This window comes from Dipodomys merriami, unplaced genomic scaffold (assembly GCF_024711535.1).
Source record: "Dipodomys merriami isolate MVZ:Mamm:240054 unplaced genomic scaffold, mDipMer1.0.p SCAF_4, whole genome shotgun sequence".
Taxonomy (NCBI): Eukaryota; Metazoa; Chordata; class Mammalia; order Rodentia; family Heteromyidae; genus Dipodomys; species Dipodomys merriami.
The window spans coordinates 86,540,501-86,565,132 of NW_027205603.1; the positions used below are offsets into that span (position 1 = coordinate 86,540,501).

Genomic DNA, 24,632 nt, shown 5'->3' on the forward strand with positions numbered 1-24,632 from the left:
GTCTATCTTACTACAGGATGCCTGAGAACTGCTCTGTGATGCCAACCCCTAAGTCAGAAATCAAGGTGTTTGGGGCTCAAGCTCCCTCTGGAGGGCCCGCCACTTAAGCCATGACCCCAGACTGGACACATCATATTTGAACATTAAACATGTGGGATTGCTACAGTATACCTTGGCCATTTCTGTTCCAAATTGGGAAAAAGAGGTTACAGGCAGTTCAGTAGATAGGATGATCTATGGAGAGAAGATATACAATGACTCGAGGTGTGAGGCAGACCCGGTTTGTATGTTGAACTCCAGATAAAGCTAGATGGGGCTCTAGCTTGAGGGTGCTTATGTCTAAGGGGTAAGTTAATGGAGGGCAGATGTAATAATTTCAACTAAACACTTATTGGTCATGTATTCTGTGCAAGCTCTTCTACAAATGACTTTATATATGTCTTATCTTATTAAGACTAGGGACTATTCTATGGCCATTAGACTAAAATTAGGCACTATTCTATGCCTCCTCCTCCCCTCCCCCTCTTCTTCCTCTCCTGCTCTTGCTCCTCCTCCTCTTGCTCTTCCTCTTCCCCTTCCTGCTCCTCTTCCTCCTCTTCCTCCTGCTCCCCCTTCTTCTTTCTTCTCCTTTCTTTTTCTATTGTGGTACTTGGGTTTTGAACCCAGACTCTCATTCTCTAGGCCATCACGAAAACATTGAACTACACCTCCAGAGCTTTTTTTATTTTTTTTAAAGCTATTATATTTATTGTTGTTATTTTTTAGATAGTGTCTTGTAATTTCTTCCCAGGACTGGCTGAATCAGAATTCTTCTGACCTTTGCTTCCAGTGTAGCTAGACATGTGCCACCACACCCAGCTCGTTTGTTGAGATAAGGTCTCATAAACTTTTCACCCAGGCTGATCTTGAACACTGAGCTTCTCAATATCTGCCTCCCGAGTATCTGGAACAGGAGTGAACTGCATCTATCCTTTCTACCAATTCTACAGAAGGAAGAAAGTACAGAGAACAACTTTCTGTTTCTAAGCAGCTTTCTTTTCTCAATTGAGGTGCTGGACTTGGAAATCACAAATAAAGCAATTTTTTCCTATGATGGAAAAAACACTGGCATCCCATGACTTGATTATGTGTTACGAGAACAGTATCTTATGATACAGTTACAATATAAAGATTTGTTCACACTGAATTATGCACTTGTGAATCCACAATTGTTAATGGAGGATCTGTTATGCACTGAAAATCATGCTAAGCTGGAAGGCACAGCACTAATATTAGGATATTTTCATAATGTTCCATAAATTGCCTTTGCACTATGTGTACATTTTCCTCTTAGAAGAAAATTTCACACAGTGATAACCAAAGGGGACACTGAACAGCAACCCACATAAGTCATATAGACTGGAAGCTCTAGGACCATTTGGTTGCTGTCCAGATCCAATGGCACCATAAGAAAGAAACCAAATAGATAGTTTTCAAAAGGCTGTGTAGTTCAAGGAAACCCAAATGTTGATAGACTCACATACAACCTGACTCGTAACAACCACAAGTCTTGGTGCAAGCAGCATACAAACTATGTGCACACATACGTAGGACGAGGCTGCTTTTGTGGTAAACACAGAGTAGGGTTCCTCCTGGGTTCAACATACATTGAAAGAACAGGGTGTCATGATCTTGGGGTGCCAGAGGGTAGAGTAGGGAAGACTAGTCTGACATACTAAGCTGTGCGGTGAGTCATGTTGTATTGGGAAAGGAATATTTATGTTCAGCACTCTGTTATCATCTTAAAAGGCTTTGATTTATTCTAAATTCTGGTTCCCACAGTTCACTTTTAAAGTGAGTCTTTTTTTCTTCTTCAGAATGCAACACCTTTTCCCCTGTTCTGATTTCCTTTAAGATTTTGGTCTTTATTATTGGTTTTAAGAACTTTGGTTGTAATTTGTGTGTGTGCGTGTGGGGGTGGGGTGGGGAAGGAGCTCCAACTATCTGTGTATTATGTTGCTTGAAATTGTTCTTGATAGTGTTTTATACTAAATTCCAGCTTTGTTTGGGATTTTTCCATTGTTATGTTGTTGATTTCACTAACTTTGTTCTAAGCTTTTACATTTCTTCCCTGTGTAGTTTTATTGCCCAACACACTCAGATATTCAGTATATGTCTCCCATGTCCCTAAAGTTTGGAATATATAGAATATTTAAAATAAATGTTTTATTGTTTATATTTGGTAATTATAATGTACAGGGCCAGACTTGCCTGATTGATATAACTTTATCCCCTCACCATACAGTCACGTTTTCCTACTTTCAATGTCTGGTAATCTTTGACTGGGTGCTGGTTACTGTAAATTGAGCTTGAGTAGAGCCTGGATTTTTAATAGCCTTATAAATATTCTTGAAGTTTGGTGTGGGACACAACCAAACTGTATGGAAACAGCTTGATCTTTTTGGTCCTGTAAATTTGTAATTTTTAGGAAAGAACTAGGGCAGGATATATGATCAAGGAATACCTATGACTCAGGCAAGACTCCTTCTGATTGCCGAGTGTCCCATGACTTTCAATGTTTCTTCAGTTTCGCTTGTGGGGATTTCCAGCCTTGTGTCTCCCAGGCACTGATTTTCAGGTGATTCTTTTCCTAGCATCAGTTTGTTTCCATGCGGATTTGCAACAGTTGGACCTTCGGCAAATCTCTGAGTTTATTTTTACGCAAGTCTTTCCTTTCTATAGACTCCAGCCTCTCTTGGCCTCCCTGGACTCTCAGATGACTATTTCCAAATGAAGACATCATTTGGGAAGTCCTTAGGAAGTCTTTGTTTGGAATGTTGGGTTTCCCTTCCAGATGTGATGTGAAAACCCTTGTAAAACCAACAGTGGAGTTCAGGCAACCCGGGGGCCCACTTCACCTGCTTCCTGTCTCTCAGGGGTCCCTGGCTTTCATTGCTGGATGTGCCCTGACTTTCCACTGAGCCTTCTGAGAACATCCAAGTGAAAGAGAAGAAGATACTCTGGGTTTACAGCTGTGTGATCTGGGTTCATGTCACCAACTGGTGTCTTCTTATTCCTCTGGAATGCTTCTCTAGTCATAGTTGGAATTCAATTTTCTTTTCTCATTTCCTGAATCTTCACTCTTTTCCAGAAAATGACAGACTTCTGGTTCAGAATTCAATTACCCTTTACAGTACCTAGTCTAACATCTCCTGTTTCTACCATATCGTCCAATTTAATGATGTGGTCTTGGATGGGGCATGGTTTCTCATCCTTTAAGGTGGAAACATTGTGTCCAAGGCTGAGAAAACCATGGCTCAGAAAGACAGAATGATTCTTCTGGGAGACACACACTAGTGAGTACAGAGGTTCCTTTTTCAGGGTGGCAAATAGATATTTAGATCCAGAAACACAGTTATAAATAGCGGGCTGGTAAAGGGTTTGTCAAGTGAGGTAGTTGTATTAGCTGGTGAATTTATTGTGTGGCCTCAGCATTCTGACCCTTGAACAAGATGGCACTATGGAAGAAAATGTTAAAATTCGATCTCGTATTTGTTTGATCTCACTTTAACGTTATTTCTCTTTTTGAGTATGTTTATGTATAACATATACTGACGATGTATGCATGGAATTATACGATTGGAAATAATAATTCAGTCGTGGCTTATAGTTTTTGTACCAGATGTGACCCTAAATAATTTAAGGAATTAATTCTTTTAACACTGAAACAATTCAATAGTGGATTTATGGATAAGGAAAGTGAGGCACAGAAACAAAGTGGTGTAATCAAAGATTAGCCACTGCTTTAAGACTGACAGATCTGTAAGTGCTTTGTCCGGGGATTAGAGTCTCAGCTGTGGGGCCAAGGGTGCATAGTGTTGATTTAGAGTACATGAGGAAACAGACTGATAGTCAAGTTGATCCACTTCATTACAGATGCATGCTACAAACTAGGTACTTGTCACTCATCTAGGCAGGCAGCATGAAAATGTAGGCATTCATTTTCCCAGTTTACAGATGAGGAAACTGAGTTTCAGGGAGACTAAGAAATAAAATCTGTTCTTTCCTAGCTCTGACCATCCAAGTCTTGACCTTCTTATTTTCATCTCAAATTAGGACATTCTCCATACCCTCCGAACCAAGGAGTTAGTAGGAAGCTGGAATACCACAGAGTCCTCTACATCGAAAAGGAAGTCCCAGTTCACATGGTCTATGCCATTGGACCCTATATATCCGTAGGAAGGGTCTAATTCCTCCTCCGGGGACTTGGGACTAGAATAAGGCAGAAATGGCTTGAAATATAGTAGTAAGTCATAATAACTCTGTCAGAAGGACAAGGAAGAAAGGACAGAAAGCTATGAGGAAGAAAGGAAGTCAGGCAGGAGTGAAACTGAATGCCCTAAGCAAGTTACTTTCTACGTCCCCTGTCATGTTTTGTAATGTGGACATAGTCCTGCTTTGTACATATATAGAAGATTTAATAATGCAGGTGCTCTATTCACATAGGCAAAGGGAGAAGAGACAGTCTTTTTTTTTTTTTTTTCAAAATCTCCACAGACCAATTCTCAGGCCCAGGAGAGACTATACATTCTTTTTTTGTTGTTGTGAGAATACCGTACAGAGGAGTTACAATTACATGGGCAAGATAACGAGTACATTTCCTATCAAGCATTGCTACACATTCTTTTCTCCTCGCAGATGATGGAGCTCTTTCTCACAGCAGCAGTCTTTAGAGAAAGAATGAGTCTATCTAGACTTCTCAGGGCACTGAGACCTGTCATTGTTCTCCCTGATCCAAACACAGCCATACAATATAAAGACTCTCAAAGACCCTGAGATAGATCAGTGGTTCTCAAGCTAAGAAAGGGTCAGAAATGTGTTGTGATGACAGGTAAAGTCTCTTGACCCACCCAGTGGTGTACTGGGCACTCTTCCTACAACTTTGATTTGTTTACTTGTGATTTTTCTGCCTTTGTGACTTTCCTTTCCTGTCCTTTCCTTTCCTTTCCTCTCCTCTCCTCACTTCTCCTCTCCTCTCCTTTCCTTTCTTTTCCCTTCCTTTCCCTTTTCCTTCTCTTTTTAATACAGCAAATACTGCTTCAGCAACAACTTTGCCTGATCGATAGAGAATCTATCACATTCTGCTGAAAATTTTGCAGGCAGTCTAGGAGTATTTCCTCCTAATGGGGGAGGAAGAGATAAGGGAAAGAGATATAGAAAAGGAGGAGGAGAAAGAAGGAATTAACAGGGAAAAGGCAGATATGGGAACGATGCAGAAGAGGGAGTAGGAGAGGGAATAAGGAAAGGGGAAAAATATGTAAGGGGAAAAGGAAAGGGATTAAAGGGGAGGAGGAAGAAGAAGGAAAAACAAAAGAAAGAAAAGGGCTTCCGGGGGCATTCCTGTGGCGCTTCAGTCAGTCCTGTACAGTGGACTAGAGGAGTTAGCTATGTTCAACTCTCGTGAAGGGGAGCTTGTAAATAAATACCTCTGGGTAGGAGCAGATATCTGTAAACACAGCTGAGGAATTGAAAGTCAGGTTCTTCAAGGGTATCGACTTGTCAAAATCACACCACAGCTGCGGATTAAAAAAAAAAAAGAACAACAACAAAAAACAAAAAGACACAGGAACAACAAAGTCAGTGTGAGTGCTGGAAATGGAGCAGTGTGCTTTCAGCTGTGGGGCTTCTACAGAAGCCTGGGGTAGAAGCTCTGGGGGGTCTCTTCAGAATAGAGGTGCCAGCTCTGATTGCCTCTTTTATTTAAAATAACAAGTGCTGGTTCAGAAAAGGCTTTTTGTAAGCTAGTCACGAAACCAGGCTAAGACTGCTGTGTTCACTCATCGCTTAGGGTCACTGAAGTGCATTGTGGGACTCAGAAGAGAGGGGTTGGATGTTGGGAGAAGAGGTTTGGGGTAAGCTCACAGCCTGTCTCCAGATCAACAGCTGGGAGGAGTGAGCGATTGGAATGGGCACGTTTTCCAGAAAGACTTTTAGCACAGGGTGGTGCACACTTCCTGGGACAGATGTTGCTGCTGGAAATTTCTTGGTACTCAGAAAAAAATAAAAAAAAAAGGTCTACCATGGGCTGAATGCCTCCTCTGTGCCAGACACTGTACAATCACCTGGGAATGCAGCTACGATTTTAATCCCCATTTTACAACTGGAAAATAGGAAACTCTGAGAAGTAAAGTAACTTGTCCAGGATCACCGTGCTGGTGACTGTCGGAGCTGAGATTTGAACACCAGTCTATCTGACTCCAAAGTCTCTAATCTCCCTGCCACGTAGTGACCCTGTCCAAGAGTCACTGATCATCTTTCCAAACCCTGAAAACCAAGAATATCTGCCTCATGATCAAGACTTGAGATCCTGTCCACCAACTCCTCAGCCTGAGACCAGGAATCCTACATTCTCCTATTGCAATCGCCATGATGGATAAAATGTTCCTAGGATGGTGAGTTTTGTGAGGTGATGGTTTTCCTTTTTCTTTATGTCACTTACTCCTTCCCTACCAGGATAGTCACTGAGCTTACTCACTGAGTAAGGTATCTGTATCCCTAATTTGGACTGGAAGTCTCCAAACCACAGGTCCCAAACTGTGGGAACTGTCTGCTTTAGTGATTGAATAGTCAAGGATGTTCCAATGATGGGTTCAACCACAAGACAATGCCTCAACTAGCCTGTCTTAGCATATCAAGTTTGAGACCTGGAATCGGGACAAACATCTCTAAAACCTCACTACCTGAGTCACAGACAATACAATTTGTATGCACATAGAAAACGCCTATCACTACTATAATGCAATTCTAGAGAGAACACAGAATTAAAAATATGGATCACCAAATGAAAAACAATGAAGAGTATGATGGCAGGAGGAATTCCATCTGGGTTCTTTGTGTCACATCAAATACAAATCCTTAGAGAATCATAGGCAAGATACTCATCTTTCCTGAAATTCAGTTTCCCTTCCCCCTCACATGGGGACAAAAATACCTACCTGTTTCGTACAGTAGGCGCTCAGGAAATGGCAGCTATTTCCCATTTCCCCATCGCCATCCCCTCTCCCAGTGATACATTTTTAACATATTAGAATGAGCATGGGGCATGGAGTCAGACAGATCTTATTAGCAAGTTAGTTCATGTCTCTGAGCCTCAGTTTCCTCAGCCATAAAGTGGGGATAAATGAGACTTACCTCACGGGATGTATGTGAGGATTAAGTACAAAAAATATGCACTAATATCCCTTAGTGCATGGCACATAGCAGGTTGATATTGGCACTTAAAAACTAAAGAGTAAGTCTTATTTACTGTTATAATTGATTGATAACTGGCCATATAGAACGGGGTGGTGGGAAGAGCTGTTAGAGCTCCTTTGGAGCAAATAATCTCCCTTCTGGGAAAGACAGCTTTCTAACAATAATAATCCCATAGTTCTGACAGCAGCTACAGTTTTTCACTTGGTCCCTAGGTTTGGGGATGGACTGGCACACTGAGGTAAAATACCAAGGAAAGGCAATGCAAGCAGATGCAGGATTGAGAAACTCTTACTTTCTAATTTCCCACTAGACACTGGAGGGCTGGAGGGTTAGAGATGCTTACGATATTTAGGACAGCACCCAGAAAATTAATCAGGATGGATGCGAAGATGATGACATTCCGGGCCAAGTAGGTTTCATTAATCCAACAGCAAGTCTTCCGAAGGATGAGGGGCAGACACTTGTAATCCTCAGCTGTGGTGATGAGGATCAGAGCTGAATGCAGCATAATTAGGATGGAAAACTGGATGGTCATGGGCATCACTCTGCAGGAAATACAGAAAATAGGGTCAGGAGGTAATCATTGAACACCATTTGCTGAACAGCCAAGGAGTCACGATGATGATACTGATGTTCTACCCAGTGTACCTGATAACTCTTCTCAAGTTCTGACTGGCTGGGAAAGCGGCTATTCACAGGAGATATACATGGGATTTATTGCATCTATCTCTAGAATTCTCCACTGTGAAGAAACTCTACAAGGGGCATGAGACATTTGACTTGGTTTATTGTGCTTATCCATCCCCCCCCTTCATCTTTTATCATTTCCTATTCTCACCAGGAAACTGCTATCCATGGGATTTTGACTTATGTTTATCTTAAAAAAATTCTTTTTCTTCATTGAAAAATATTTGTTATTACAAAGGTGATGTGCAGAGGGGTTTCAGTTACATAAGCCAGGTGGGGGTGGTGGTGGTGGGGGAGTGTAGTTGTGGAAGTGGGAGGGAAGGGATGGTAGGGAAAAACAAAGGAGGAGGAAACAATGCTTGATGATAAGAAATGTACTCATTACCTTGCTCATGTAACTGTAACCCCTCTGCACAGTATTTTCACAATAAAAAACATAAAAAACAGAGTACGTTTCTTTTTGGACAATGACACCCCTTCCCTTCCTTGCTCTCTTGAAGTTTTTCCCCTCCCATCCCCATCCACAAGCTGTATAGTTCATTTTCAACATAGTGTGCAGTGAGTACCACTGCTGCATTTGTTCACCCTTTGTTCCTCCATTTCTGTGACCCCACTTAGCCTCCCAAGACATATAAATGAATAAACAGGACAAAAAGAAAACAAACCCAAACAGCAAAAATGAAAGGAAAAAAACCCTCTTGTTTTCATTTCCTGGAGCTTCTCTTGATAAATATTTATTTTGTATGACCAGTTGCCCAGAGGCATTATGCCTTTCTGTTTTCATTATATCTTAATACCAATTTTATCCTAATACCTTGGCAATAGGAGGAATCACATATCCTTCCCACTTACAGGTGGGTTTATGAAACTTTCCCTCCATCTATTCTGACACCAAGAGCTAAATTTGACATTAGTTCCAAGTCTCTCAGTTGAGTTAATGATTACAATGGTTTGCATGAGACATACGATATGCTAGTTGAGATATGAATAAAGAACTCTTTTCTGTCCAAGGCTCCACCAGCCCTCCTGAGTCTGCACCCTTAGCTTCCAGCATTTTTACAGCTCCAGTCCGCAAGAGCCTGTCTAATGGACAGCTCTGCTGAGTGTCAAGATGTTTCTAGCAATTTTGGGATATGAAACTCCTTCTCTGGAGTAGTACATGACTGCGTCCTCTCTTAATGAACCAATTATTCACCAGGCATATTGATTCGCCTTCATCCACTCTTCTGCATCCAACTACCCACGTCCAACACTGGCACCTTTAACTTTCCATCGGTATTTCATCCAGTAAATTTCTGTACGTAATAGAGTTGGCCATAGAATTTCTCTCCTGTCCTTCTCCAAATTGAAGTCTATCTATGTGACTTCCAATATATTCCGTTTATTTGTTGTTAATATAGGTTTAGTGAATGAAATTAGACTCATTTTTTTCTTATAACAAACCTATGGTATTATAACAAACTATGGTATTTCTGGAACTTTCTTGTTTATTATTAATGACATGAGTGTACCTTATGCATTGAGTTCTGACTATACGCTTGGTGTTATAATTAGCATGTTAACTATAATACTTAGTTGGTTACTCAGAATGATCCTAACAGGAATTTTGATCTGTTTTCCCCAGTAAACACTGGAGGCTCTCCTGGTGAGTGTCAAAGCCAGAAATGAAGCTCACCACGCTATAATGCTCTGTTTTCTAATCATTTAGCTAAACACCATACTTGAATATTAGCAGTACTCTCTTCTATGCTTTTGCAGTTTCATCATTCAGTTTATTCATTCAATAAGTTTTTTTCTCAGTCACAAAGTAGGCACTGTGGTAACAGGGTCAAAGATAAACCTTCCTTATCTTCTTATATTCCTTATCAAAGGGAATGAAGACATATAAATGATGAACTAATATGTAATACACCAGTAACCCATAAAGAGTTATGAAAAGCCATGATTTGGAAAACAGGAAAAGGACTCAAGGGAGGCATAATGAAGGAGATGATGTTTAGCACAGTCTTATTAAGCTAGAGAGAGTAATTTTAATGTACAGATGAATGGAGAGTATGATCAAAGCATCTAAAGAATGATGGTGACTGGCTGCATTTATTTTCTCTTTTTTATGAACATCTGTTAGTTGTACAAAGAAGTTACATCATGATATTTCATTCATGTGTGCTATGTGTCTTGACTGATCAAATTACCACTTCTATTATTCTTTCCTATATCCAACCCTCCTAACAGTTATGGCCATGTAGCAGTTTGAAAGTCTGCCAAGCATCTTTCAAATTCACCTTTCCCAGATTTATTTTTTCCTCACACTTGGAAATAAGACATTGTTGTTCTCCATGGCTGCTTCATGTTATTGAGACACATCAGACTTGGAACAGACTCCTCTCATGCACTGTCTGACAAAGTGGCCCATCTGCATTCTTCTCCACTGGAGAATGAGCCTCCCTTGGGTACCAAGGAGTAATGGGTCCTGGGAGTGTTTTTCTAGCCTGTGTGGGCAGGCAAACCCATCTGCCTAGAGCCTCGGGGATCTCACTGCTGCACAAACCTTCTGCGCTGATCTACAACTCCTGCAGAGATTTCTGGTCAAGGTGATCTCTAAAATAAAAACTGTGCAAGTATTAAAGAAACACACACACACACACACACACACACACACACACACACACACACACACACACACACACACACACACACACACAGTAGCTAGAACTATTGGAGGAGTCTTCCTATCATTTTACCATTGAGGGAACTTTACAATCTTGGTTACTCCCGGACTGCAAATTTCCCAATCACCCCTTCCCTTCCCCCATTGCAAAGATGCCAGACACTCTTGCTCTTCAGCTTATCTTATCACATTTTCTAAATTTCCTTTGTTGTTTTTGCTTTAGTTAGCCCAAATATAGCCTCGAGTCTTCTTGTTTCTTGCTGTATACATCCTTATTGGACAAGTTATTCCCAAATCCTCAAATACCATCTATCTGCTCTAGTCTCACAGTTCTATAATTTTCCTTCAGACTGAGCAGATACTTAGCTATCTCTAACTTGGTAATCCACAAGCGCCAGCTAAACTGCCCCTTGTATGGGCTAAAAATGGCAGCTCTTGGCTCTCCCTTCTTCCCTTGTTCTCCCCCTGCTCTGTGCCTTACATGCCAATAGACATGTCTTCTGCCCCCAAAGTTGTGCTACTTCTGTTTTTGTGAGTACTTCTTTTGGGGGGAACTTCCGGTTCATCTTGTAGGGCTCACATTTTTTGGGGGGAGGTTCTTCCACAGCATCTTGAATATGGCTGAGAAGATTTTTCTTTTCCTTGTGGCACTGAGGATTGAACCCAGGGCCTTAAGCATGTACTCTACCATTTAGCTACATCTTTAGCCCATGGAATAGAACCATGTTCACAGAAAGTGCTCAAGTGAATATTCACTCGTGTAGTCTTTCTGTACAGAATGAAGACAATGTGGTTCCTTTCCCCTGCCCGCCTAGGAAGGAGAACTACCAACTCTTAGACTCTCCACACTGGCTAGTCTTCCCCAAGGAGGGGAAGGGCTGATGCAGTCATCTTGGCTCTGGAGAGTGTGTCTTGTGTGCTGATCTATTCCAGCATCACAGCAGTGAGATGGGTCTCAAAGTAAGCAAAGACTCAAGAGAATCAAGTTGGAGACCATGTGTTCTCTTGACTGTAGTAGCTACATCCTGTAGGCATTTGTTTAGAAATCTATAAAATCAGTGCTCTGTCCTCCATTTCCATCTTGGGTTTTTACAGATGCTCTAGAGGGGGAGGGAAGATATCTGAGTATGTTGAAGGTTGCATGTGATGATTTGCATTCAGAACTCCCTTGACTCCTGATTTAATTCTAAATGACTTATTTCCAGAAGCAATAAAAATTAGAAAGAGAAGTGAGAGATAGGCGATGCAATCCAGTGTTAAAACCAAAGCCTTGTAGAAAGTATTATTAGTCTGAGCATTGTTTTTAACTATAAAACTGGGATTTGGGGGGGTCTGATTTTTGAAGGAGGAGTCTCTGATGTTAAATAAAGTAATAAGTTAGCATAATGAGAAATCAAAGACATGTTAGTTCTCTTTCTCTATTCATGATAATATTGAACTGACCAAAGACAGAAAAAAACTATGGAAAAAACATGTGATACTTAGATTTGAACTTGACTTCTGTTGCTAAACATGATGATTTTGAGGTTAATCCATTTCCTGCAAATGATGTGTCATTTTTATTTATGGCTGAGTAATAATTCATTGTGTGTGTGTGTGTGTGTACATACAAGTATACATATACCATATTTTCTTTTCCACTGATCAATTTTTGTGTACTTTGGTTGATTCAATAGCTTGACTATTATGAACAGTGCTATAATAAACATAGCTGTGTAGTTATCTTTTTCACATATTGATGGATGCTACTTCAGATATAGATGCCCAATAGTGGTACAGTGGAGTCATAAGAAAGGTCTATTTTTAGTTTTTGAGGAAGCACCATACTGATTTCCATAGTGGCTGCACTAGTTTACAAGCCCACCAGAACTGTGTAAGAATCCTTTTCTCTACATTCCTGTCATCATTTGTGTGATGATTACGATGCTGACATTGGTGAGATGAAATCTTAGTGTAGTTTTGAAGTATATGTCTTTTATGGATAAGGATGTTGAACATTTCTTCATCTACTTATTAGCTAGCTATATAAATCACATTTTAATGTATGCTAATCCATTTTTTAAAAAAAAACTCAATGAGATTAGTATTAATTGCAAAATAGGCTATCCATGCAAGGTTCTTGAACTCTGTACAAATTTCTCTGGAGATTACTGCAGTAGGTCCTCAGTATTCATTTATTTCTGCACATATAAACATTACTACATTGGATTATAAATTTCATCTAATTATAGAGCTATTCGGGCATCCAGGGGCTATTAAATTTGCTTCTACCTGGTTGGGTGTGCATAAAAACGAGGAAACCTTTCATTTTTGGAATTGTGTCTCAAGAAGAATGACAAAGGACTTGCAAACAGCTCTTTGCCAATTACTTGGAGACATTAAGTCTTAATTGTTCTCTGTGGCATATCTTTGGGCTAATATTACAAGATATTTGCTGTGGGGGCAGGGATCAGTGTAGCCTAGAAAACAGTGTATAGCAGCATGTTCCATAGGGAACAGGAACTCAGATCATACCAAATGAAGACATTTGGATGACACTTTAGAATCTGTGAAGAGCCTGTGAACAGTTATGCATTTGATCTTGGTAGCAATTGTGAACGGCAGATATTCTTAGCTATTTCAACAGATGAAAATGAAACAGCTTATGAAGAAAGGAACTGAAAGATGCCCCAAATGGCCAACTTGTTGATTTAAGTCCTCTTGTACTCCTGAGATGTGGGCATTATAATTCCTGTTTTACAGATAAAGAAACTGAGGCTTCCTAGAGGTAAAATGCATGTACACAGCTAGTGAGATGCAGAGAAAGCATTCAGCCCATTGGTCTCTTTCTTTTCTTTCTGTTTTCCCTCTTTTAAATGCTTTTTCCTCTCCTTCTTTCCCTTTCCCTTTTCCCTCCATTACAGTCTGTCTCTGTGCCTGCAGGTTAAGATTCATAGTTCTGTAAAAAGATACCTTTTTGTCTTCCCTTAGTCTACCCATCTGGAATAGAAAGAAAGGCAGCTGCCATTGTTTGACTTTGCCAGGGTACATGCAGTTCTGTCTGAGGGATTGGGAATTAACTGTGATCATGTAAGTAGAGATTGCTTCATGTGTCAAAAAAAATCCATGACAGGAGACACGTGAGGGAAATGCACCTGTCATCCGTTTAGTTGCAAGGCCTCACTCAGCAACAAAATGATTTGGAGAGAAAACCATCTTAAACATACTAAAGGAAGTTGTTGTGTCCAGAGCAGATGGGTGGCTTTGTGCTAACAAAATGGAAATTTTCTGTTAAACTTTGCAGTTTCTGTCATGGCCAAGTTAAGTGAAGTTTGAGTGCTTGCTCAATTGGAGTTCTGGACAGAAATCCCAAGCTAGAGTCTCCTAGCATGCTAGGTAAGGTCCCAGTTCTCTTCTCCTTGAATCCAGCAATCAGGACATGGAGCCTGATTCTCTTTCTCTGTTTGTATCACATGCAAAGGGAATCTCAGCAGGTGGCGTAGAAGTGTGATGCTCACTTCCCTAGATGACAGTGACTTCTTCTACCAAGTCAACATCCTCAAGGTTATGCAGCTGTTCCTCATCCCCACATCTAACCCATCACCAGGAACTCTCATCTTGCTGCCTACTACCTAACCTGTCTCTTCTCTTGTCTATTTCACAGCCAATTTCTGATCCTCAGTATTTCTTGCTTAGAGTTTTGCAACTCCAGACCTCCTCATTTCCATGTTGTATGTGCAGACATCAAATCACATTGCTTCTTTGGTTAAAATGCTTCAGGAAAGTGTCCTGTGCCAACCCTCAGCCATTTCTTAACAAGGCTTATATACTGTTCTTATCCAGAACACTATCTCTCATTCTTTCTTCCTTCAGCTCTTCTCAGTCCTTTCCATGACTTGCTAGATCCTTCTGGAATATTGAGTTGTCCCTGTCCCCTCTTTTGGGAATGTTGGCTCAACCTCCAGCCTCCTTACCCCACTTTACATCTTACCCCATTTAAACTTTCTCAATCACAGTGGCCACAACTCAGAGCTGCTAATTGTTCTGCTCTGATCTCTAACAGGCTATATATATATATATATATATATATATATATAGTGTGTGTGTGTGTGTGTGTATGGACTAATTAGTTACTCTAATTGGGTAGAAAAACCACACAATTAGGAAGTGGCGCTGTAGCTCAAGTGGTAGAGCGCTCTCCTTGAGCTGAAGAGCTGAGGGACAGCGTCCAAGCCCAGAGTTCAAGCCCCATGACCGACAAAACACACACATAGACACACAGACACACAGACACAGACACAGACACAGACACAGACACAGACACACACACACACACACACACACACACACACACACACACACACACACACACACACACACAATTACTGAAGTAGATAAGAGAAACAGCAAAAGCCCTGTCTCAAACACAATCTTTTTTCTCAACCCCATTAACCACCATTTTCCTTCGAGTTTTGGAATCTATTTGTGGATATTCTGATTTCACTGATCTTTGTTTGGTCCAATTTAATTTGCCTTTTATATCTTAAAATTCCTTTTTCTCTTTATCCCTTCATTTCACTTCTACTTTATTTAGTGAAGACTAGCTGTCTTTGAAGTGGAACATTTTCTACTCTCTGGGTGCTACTGCTGCATGCTCATCTTCTGAGCCTGGCAACTCCTCTAAACTGATCAACTTAGGTTTTCTCCTTTGGGTAAGACCATGAAAGACTACGGTCTTTCATCAGGAAGTATAGTGGTCTCTTCCTTTTGTGATGATACCACTTCTTGATTCTCAATTCCTAGATACATTAATTGATTAGTGGTTGGGAAATGATACTTTAATGCTATCAGTTATTAAAACATTTTAACCTGGAATGATTTTGATAAGATTTCCCTTCTCCTATTGTTCAGTGACCCTGTGAAATAGTTCATATGGAAAAGGAAGACAAAACTATGTTTCTCACTTTTTCGTGCTTCTAAGATAATCAACAAAGTACCTACTATTCACCAAAGAGGATGACACAGATCATGATGCATTGTATTCATAAACTGGTTTGTTAAGTAGCAAAAATTTCAATGCATATCCTACACAACTAAGAAAAGTGAAGGAAGGGGTGTGTTGGGAAGGGTGAGTGGGAATGTGGAAAGGGGTGACATTCATCAAGAGGCACTGCATTCATAAACTGCTCTGTGGAATGGCAACTCCTCTGTACAGCTACTTAAAGGTAATAAAAATATTTTAAAATGCATATTAAATTCATGTAATTCAATATATTTGCAAAACTTTGGTTGTATTTTAAAATGATTATCCATACAAAAGCATGGATCATCCCATCTTTGGACACCAGGACCTTCAGCAATGCTTTCTGGAGTTCTTGTCAATATGATTCTAGTAGTACTTGATGGTCTATTTTTGCTTTCTTGCAGGACAAGATGTTACAGGTTTCATTAGTCTGGGTTCTCCAGAAGAACAGAACCAGTAGCATATATGCAATTATAAGTGATTTGTTAGACTGTCCACAGGCTCAGGAGTAGGGGAAACCATAGCCACTCTGTCCAAGAAGTTGGAGGATTCAGAACAAAAGGGACCCAAGATGTAGTCCCAGTCCAGGTCTGAAGTCCTGGAAACTGCTTGGAGCATGGTGGGAGTCTGTGTTCACAATCCAGAGCATCTGGAGTCTGACATGGACAGTAGCAGCAGTGAAAACGTGGCTGCTGTTATACCTTGCTGTTGTAACTGGATCACTGTCCTATTTTGGGATTCTGCTTGCACTCAGGGCAGCAAACTTCTCCATTCAGCTGATACCCCATTTACTGACTATCTCTGGAAATTCCTCTCACTGACACACTCAGGAAAATGCTTCACCAGTTTTGCATGGAGATCTCTCAATCCAGTCAGACTGACAACTAAGATTAACCATTCATTCTAAGACTCATCTTGTCTGGCTCCTACTCCAACCCTGGTTAGAAACTCTGTTTTTGTATTTCATTTTGAGTTTGAATCCAAGCTGTGACAGTCTTCAACAGCAAGACCTTGGGCAATTTATTTCACGACTCTGAGCCTTAGTTCCCTCCTCTTTCTAGTGAGGACCAGCCTAACACCCCCCTCAGAGGTTGCCATGGAGATTTCTTTCTTGAGTTATCGTAGCTTAAGTATTGGGGAGTAAAGTATTGGGCAGTATTTTCGAGATGGCCATTTTACTGACCTATTGAAGCTAGGATATTTCACTTATAAATAACTCATAAGGAAAAGCAAACAAGTAAATGCTCACTAAAGCCTTTAGTCACTTTCTGCATTTTGGGTGTGATATCCAATAAAATGGCTTAATTGGATTTTGGTTGTTTTTATTAAGATTGGGGAAAAGGTTCTTGCCTTGGCAGAGCAGTTAGAGTTCTCGTAGAGTAGGACAATCAAAACAGATATTAAGTCGTTCAGACATCCTGGGTCCAATCATTTTAAATTCTGATTCATTCAAAAGGGCAAATGTCTAGGTCCAGGTGAGGGGTCATTTTCACACTGAGCCATTCACCCAGTAACTGGGTCCCTTCATATTTACCTTGAGGAAGGAAGCAAACTTTGTATTGCTGTGATAAATAGAAGAACGATGAATGCGCAGACCAAGTTTGACTTGAATACTTCATCCCTCATTTGAGAGTACTGCAGTTAAAAAAAAAAAAAGAAGAAATAGGAATTACTTCACAGAAGAGTTCAGCTTTTGGAAGAGTTTAGTTTTAGCACTGTTCAAGATAGGAGGAAACAGTAAGAAGAAACAAGACCATTAAATCTTTCTAAAAAATTTAAGAGGAATCCATCTAAAGCTTCATAAAATCTTCATGAAGTGCTAACTCCATCTCTTCTGCCAACTTTCCAGTTAGAGCTTGTGAGTAAACCCAACTCCCTCTATTGGCCAAGGTCTGGGAGGGGACTTCGCATGAGGTAATCTAACTGCCCCTTCCCTGTGAAGCACCATCGTTTTATCAGAACAGAAGATCATATATATGTAGTAAATCAAATTCATATGGATTTTCTTCCTGACTAAACTTAATTAAGGCACTCTGATTCTTATCAGACTTGGGGACAGGGGAATTGTTTTAATAGGGAGTCTCTCTCTCTCTCTCTCTCTCTCTCTCTCATACACACACACACACACACACACACATACACACACACACGCACACACACACACACACACACACACACACACCATTGAAAACAAACTCACAAATCTTAGTCTAGAATGTAGCCTATGAGATTTCCTTTCACAGCCTAAATCAAGCTTTCATCTCACAGAAGAGACTCCAAGATGGAAAGGTCAATATGTCTGCTGCTCTCTTGTCATGTGCTCGAAGCAGCCTTGGGGAGTGGTGGTGACTTTATTTTGATGACTCCGGGTACTCAGTAATTTCATTGTCTCATTTAAGAAGCTTCTGGACAGTTGGCATTGAATATGTACTTGCTGCACTCTTGCCTGCTCTCTCTAACCATCATGGCAACACTAAGCGGAGGAATGATTTACTTTCAGAGAGAGGGGTTTATAAAATACAATTATGTCTTTGAACAAAAGACACTAGAACTAGCCTAAACCAGGTATCTCATTGTGCCTGAATGCCAGGGAGGGAACGTAACTTATTACAGATCACACAGTATGCAGGTCATTTTATTTTGGGGCTTGGGAGGAGATAGAAAACTAAACCTGCCATGAGAGCTTTGTGAATTCAGCTTTGAATTTCAGCGTGACTTTTCCCAGAAAGCTGACAAACAGCCCTCCTACAGTCTCGTGGGATCTATATCCAATAGTTCAGGGCTAAGATTTCACTCAGGTCATTAAGATTATAAAAACAAGCTAGCTTGTTAGGGGATTTGCAGTAACAGTTGCAGGATTTTTCCTGTTCCAGTGTGCTGTGTGCGGTCCAGGTTTAGGCTGAAACACGGTGTTCAGAGTCACAGCTAAGGTTTGGGGAATGACAGGAACTGGTGGCTGCAGGGATGAAGCTCTATGCCACGCTGGGGCCACACATGTGCAGTTCTTACAAGGCAATGCTTTTGCCAAGCTCACTGCAGTACTGACACTTCCGGTCAGTCACTGACAACCTGCTTCGTGTCTGGGAGAATGCAGGAAATAGCCCTGAAGAATCTTCTTTGGCCAGCCTCACTCCCGATAAAGACAAAGAGAACTCCACGCCACTGGTCCTTATCTACAGTGCCACCCAAGAACAGGGGACATGTCTAGACACAGCTGACTGATTGGACGTAAATTCCTGAGTTACAAAGTAGTTAAGTCTTTCAATAAATTTTCTATATTTATTAAAATAGCATTTAATTAATTGTACCTAGGATGATATCTTTTGAATCAGCCTTTTCTTTCTTTCTTTTTTTTTTGAGACAGGGTCTTACTAACTTGGCTCAAGGTTGCCCTTGAATTTGTAATCCTCCTACCTTTGCTTCCTGAGCAGCTGCGATTACAGGCTTGAACTACCATGTCCAGTTTGATGTTGAGATGTTAAATATACCAATTGTAAGCTTGGTGTATTAGTCTTTCTCTCCCTTTTTTATTGTCATCAGTATTCCCATCATCCTCACAGATCAATGGAGTTGTAATGTATGCCACCTTCTTAGTCCTAGAATAATTTCCATCACATCATTAATGTCTATTCAGATGATTGCTAATAATCCTCAAATGACCTCTGCTTTGTCTCACCCTCAACTTAAAACACTCCCAGTTGCCTAACCATGAGGGCTCAGTCTTTTCATGAAATTCCTTATTACTGGCTTTCTTTCACTGGGAAAATACCATTTATTATACATGTCAAGCCCAAGTCTCTGTGACTCCTTGCCCAAATGTTTCTTACTGATGCCTCAAAATAACCAATAATCATCATCTACCCAGACTAAATTTGCAGACATTCCGTTTCTCATTTTCTTCAGAGAGCAAGCTGGTGGAGGCAGTAGAAGGACTTCCTCTGCTTCCAGCTCGGTCAGGATTTCCTTGTGAAGAGAATAAATGTCTTCCAAACTCACTCCTCTTCTCTGAATACTAGGTTTCAGCACAGGGGGCATGGTAACTTTGAAACACTGGGAGAGGAGTCCTGTGAAAATGCCTAATTGATTCAGGACGATTAGAGCCCCAAGCCTAAGAAAGTGATTCCTTTAGCTTCTCTTTGACTTGGTCTTCAAGGCTAGATTAAGTTAGTTGTACACATGATCCTGCTGCAGTTATGCATGCCTCATCTCCCTCTCTTCAGTCCTCACCTGGTTCCACCTGTGGTCTTGCCTGTAGGTTTTAGCTGTCATCATGGATTACTCTAGGGTGCATTATCTGAATTTGAATCTCAGCCTCAACACCTACAACATATACAACCGTGGACAAGTTTCCATGTCTCAGTCTTCTCTGTCTCCATAGAAGTTGTTAGCAGGATAAAATGAGTTAATAGAGAAGCAAGGGAAGGGGTGACATTGTCCAAAAAGAAATGCACTCATTACCTGACTTATGTAACTGTAACTCCTCTGTACATCTCCTTTATAATAACAATAAAAATTTAAAAAAGAGTTCATATTTGCAAAGTGCTTGCAGCAGTGTCCCACTTATGCCACTGTAAAAGTACTTCCTAGAAACACACAATGATTTCATTCATTCTGTTTTATTGCTAAGTACTTTTACCTTTGTGGACCATGGTCAACTGTTATCTGAGTTGTCCTTTGCAACTCTAGTGTTGCCTTCTAGAATGGTGCTCTCTATCCTTCCGTAAAAACCTGTGTCTCATGCTCAATGGACTAACTGGTACACACTGCATGTTTATAAGGATTCTTCGAGGGCTGGGAAGGTGGCTCAGTGGTAGAGCGCTTGCCTTGCATGCCTGAGGCCCTGGGTTCGATTCCTCAGCACCACATAAGCAAAAAGAAAAAAAGCCAGAAGTGGTGCTGTGGCTCAAGTGGTAGAGCTCTAGCCTTGAGCTGAAGAGCTGAGGGATAGCGCCCAGACCCAGAGTTCAGGCCCCACGACCGGACCCCCCCCCCCCCCCAGAAAAGGATTCTTCAATATGGATTATTATTTCCTAGGTGTCACTTTTCTGACTTGGGAAATACTTTGTTCTTATTTCTCTCCTGTCTTCCTAAGGTATTTCCCAGAACTGATGGAATTCTTTGCTTCTCAAGGGACCCATAAAAAAAGTGTTCTTGGAAATGACCAGTAAAACTGCATAACTCAGTAAGTCTTTTGGTCTGAAAGATTGTGACTGTGTGTATGTGTGTGCGTGTGCATGTGTGTTGTGTATGTGTTGCTGTTTTGTAATTTTTCCCCCTTATGAGACACTTGAGGGTCAAAAATGGATAAGGTTGGGTCAAGGTCAATGTATTGGTAGCATAGTTCATACAATAAAGCATATCTCTTCATTGACACTACATTCTTCCCATGAGACAGCTGTATATGGTCAGGAAATGGCCAAGGCAATAGCTAAGCCAATTATAAAAGAATCCCATACAAATTAAAAGGACAAGTTAGCTGGGCATTGGTGGCTTACACCGGCAATCCTATTCAGGAGGCTGAGATTCAAGGCTCATGGTTCAAAGCCAGCCAGGGCAGGAGAGTCTGTGAGACTCATCTCCAATTAACTATTAAGAATCCAGAAATGGAGCTGCAGCTCAAAATGGTAGAGCACTAACTTTGAGCACAGTTCTTTCAAGGCAAGAAACTGAGCACCAGAATCTTGAGCACAAAAGCTCAGGGACAGTAACTAGGCCCTGAGTTCAAGCCCTAAGACGGGTACCAACCCCCCAAACAAACAAACAAACAAAAAACCCAAAACAAAAAAGGGAAAGTAACTTGGAATGAATATAAAACATCTTTTGAGATCTTGACTCAAAGTTTGAATATTATTCTTTTCAGTCTCTAGAGTTTAGGTTGAGGTATTGAAAAGGTCACTATGTAATTTAACATTTTTGAATAACATTGAGTTGTGTCTAGTATGAACCAGGTGCTATCCCACATGCTTTATGCAGTAGATCCTATTTATCATTGAGGAAATCCATCTTAGTATATTCCTATTTTGTAGATAAATAAGTTGAAGACAAGGATAAATGTGAAACTCAGGTACAGGGCCACAACACTAAATGAGGGATCCAAAGAGTTTCACTCTGGAGTGGGAGATGTCACTGGCGTACTACGTACGGACTAGGATTTTGCTGCGGTCAGGGTAAGGCCTTGTTCACTATGTACCCAACAATGATTCTCAGTATATTTCAGTGGTTTATGATAGAGAGAAAGGGAACATCAAAAAAATGGATCTATATAAATCTTGGCTGAATAAACATGAATCAATCTCTGGGCAAAGTATAGTCTTCAGAAACATCACATGACTTAGTTTAATAAAATGACACTGTTGAATTTCCATGATTGATCAATGAATCCCAAGAAAGAAAGACCCCTTTCCTTAGGCCCAATTTAATGGGTAAATTGGCACCAGGGAAGAAAACTAAAGGAATATGTAGATTTTATTTGAATGAAATAAGAGGGGGACCACAGCCTGAATAACTGTAAATTAATTTCAGAAATGAAATCTGTGAATTGATTTCGCTTTCCTCCAGGGGTGCAATGCCAGAGGAACTTTCATTCTGTTTGTTTTACATGCTTGGAATGCTGGCCCTGAATTCTCTCAAAAGTTTATTTTCAGAGTTGAAATCAAAGCCAGAAAGGTCAGTAGGTTCTAGATGGTCACAAGGAAACTGACATGCTGAAGTCAGATTGTATGGAGAAAAAAAATCCATTCCACTTTCTCCCTCCACAGAGACACAAGCAGTAGAATAGACTCTGTTCCTTTGCCTGAAATGGTCATGAAAAAATCTTCCTCAGTGAGGCAGAGGAAAACTCTTGGACCTAACGCTTCAACTACCAGCTAAAAGATGCTGAGTATATCCTTATATCTCTATAGAATGTGGCAGATGCTTTCATTACACATTACAATTATTCATCTACACTATAACTAGACTGTATTCTTGTCTTTTTTTTTTTTTTTGTCGGTAGTGAGGCTTGAACTCTGGGCCTGGGCGCTGTCCCTCAGCTCTTCAGCTCAAGACGAGCGCTCTACCACTTGAGCTACAGCGCCACTTCCTAGACTGTATTCTTATTCAAGGCATGGGTGATATTGTAAAATCTTAAAAGTGGAGTGGTTTGAATTTGTCTCCCTGGTCCAACCTGTATTAATGCTAATATCACTCAATAATAGTGCTTTGAAATAGGCCATTAAGTCAGACTCAGATCCTTCCAGTGACTATCACATCTTTGGATACATCTAGCTTGAAAACTTTCTGACCCATCTTTCATTAGTATAAATTAATGTAGATTAACATAAAAAAGAGTCTCAACTTGGTTAAGCTGTTCATTTGTGTGAGTGAAGAAATTTAACTGCTATCCTTTCGTTAAATTCATGCATTATATAGTATGGCAATGGCATACCATATAATATTGAAATTAAGTATATTTGGATAACAGGCATCATTGGAAGAAAAGACTGAGAGTAAAATTTGCTATAGTGGATTAAACTATGTTTTCTATTTTGATGTCTAGTGCAATCAAGTCACCAGCCAGGGTAATTCTATGAGTGACAGGTGAGTTTGTGGAACCTCCCTTCCCCCATACTTCTTTCCAATAGTTTAACCTTTGAATGAAGGTGGATTTCTTCATGCTTACTTGACTTACAAGCATGATGACATGTATCGAGTTTGAACAGGAGGAAGGGCCTATGCCCCCATGGTAAAAGTTGCTCTGAATGGTAACACATTTTCAAACATTATCCTCTTTCTTGGTAGAAGGGCTACACAGAACAGTTACCAAAGCCAAGGTAAGGCTAAGGAGTTGTATCTACTTTTCTGTGTTCTTCGCCTTAGATGTTTTCACAGGTTGTAGATGATGATGAACATTGAAGCATGTTCACATATAAAGCATTAGAATTACTTCAAAGATTGGACCAATGAACTTTGTATTGAAACCATCATAATTCTGTACTTCTATTTCATACCTCTGTGGGTGAGGTTGGTACTTCTGACTAAAATAGCTGATTTTCTGGGAGTGGAGCAGGCTAATTGGACTGATAGAAAGATACAAGTGAAATGGTCCTTGGGATCCTCTTGAGGTTGGTGGAAATGGCATTAATTTTACAAGGTAATATCAAGAATGTATAGGACTCTCATAATGCTACTGTTTGAATAAGTAGTGGATTTCTTCTCTGAGCCTTTTAAAAATGTCTTCTTCATACTTAAAGGAGACCTGAATACTCATGCTGTTTTAGCACTTACCAGGGCACTAAAAACTTAAAAGAAGTTTGACACTGAGACAGAATAATTCCTTCAAAAATAAGCCTAAAAATAAGCACATGAAAATGATCAGAAAATATCTGATTTGGAAAAATGTAGACCATCTGAGAAATTTAGTTCAAGTTCAAGTTATCATTTGTCTGCCCTTGAGTAAGAAGAGTAGCTTAGTAATGTCTGACTGTTTCGAAGACAAGAAATTTTGCATTTTTCTTATTACCCAGTCCCAGAGGACAATATCTTACCCATCGGAAAGCTCCTGCATCTGCCTTCTGCTTTTGCCTCATTCCTCCTTTACGATCATATTTTAACCATTATAAGCCAAATAAGAGTTCATGGGAAGACCTTTTCAAAGTTTATGATACATTTCTACTGGACTCTTTTAAAAGCTTCCTTTATACTTTTGGCTTTCTTTATAAAGAAGAAAATGGAGAAGAATTTTAAACAGAGATAAGAATGGCTTGTACTCAGTGATAGGATCATGTAGATTGTCTTGGGACAAATTCTAGCTTTTATGTAACAGAAAAAGGTAACATCAAATGAATGGCTTGAAAATATTCATGAAGAGCTTGATTTACAGTAAACACATGATGCTATCATTATTAATAGGAAATGTGCAAAATGGATAGCTGATCGATATGTAAAACCAAAGCTCCCCTCAGTTTGACTTAATGTATCTTTTATCCTTTTGGGAGGCCGTCTCCCGTTTGGCTTTCTCAAACCTAGTCTCCTAGCTAAATCCTTGATGGCTTGCACTAATCT

The 24,632-nt window shown here is 40.3% G+C and overlaps 1 protein-coding gene across 3 annotated transcripts in view; it reads right to left on the reverse strand.

Annotated features, from left to right (window-relative positions):
- Adcy8 (adenylate cyclase 8) overlaps nucleotides 1-24,632 on the reverse strand; it is a 196,252-nt gene that overhangs the window by 37,938 nt on the left and 133,682 nt on the right. For 2 of the 3 annotated variants that reach the window (XM_069991418.1, XM_069991416.1), the window contains 3 exons: nucleotides 17,125-17,225; nucleotides 7,577-7,778; nucleotides 5,466-5,555 (listed from right to left, as the gene is read on the reverse strand). In XM_069991418.1, the coding sequence (XP_069847519.1) occupies nucleotides 5,466-5,555; nucleotides 7,577-7,778; nucleotides 17,125-17,225 (393 nt within the window). The remainder of the gene's footprint in view (nucleotides 1-5,465; nucleotides 5,556-7,576; nucleotides 7,779-17,124; nucleotides 17,226-24,632) is intronic. The other variant, XM_069991417.1, reaches the window with a different exon arrangement.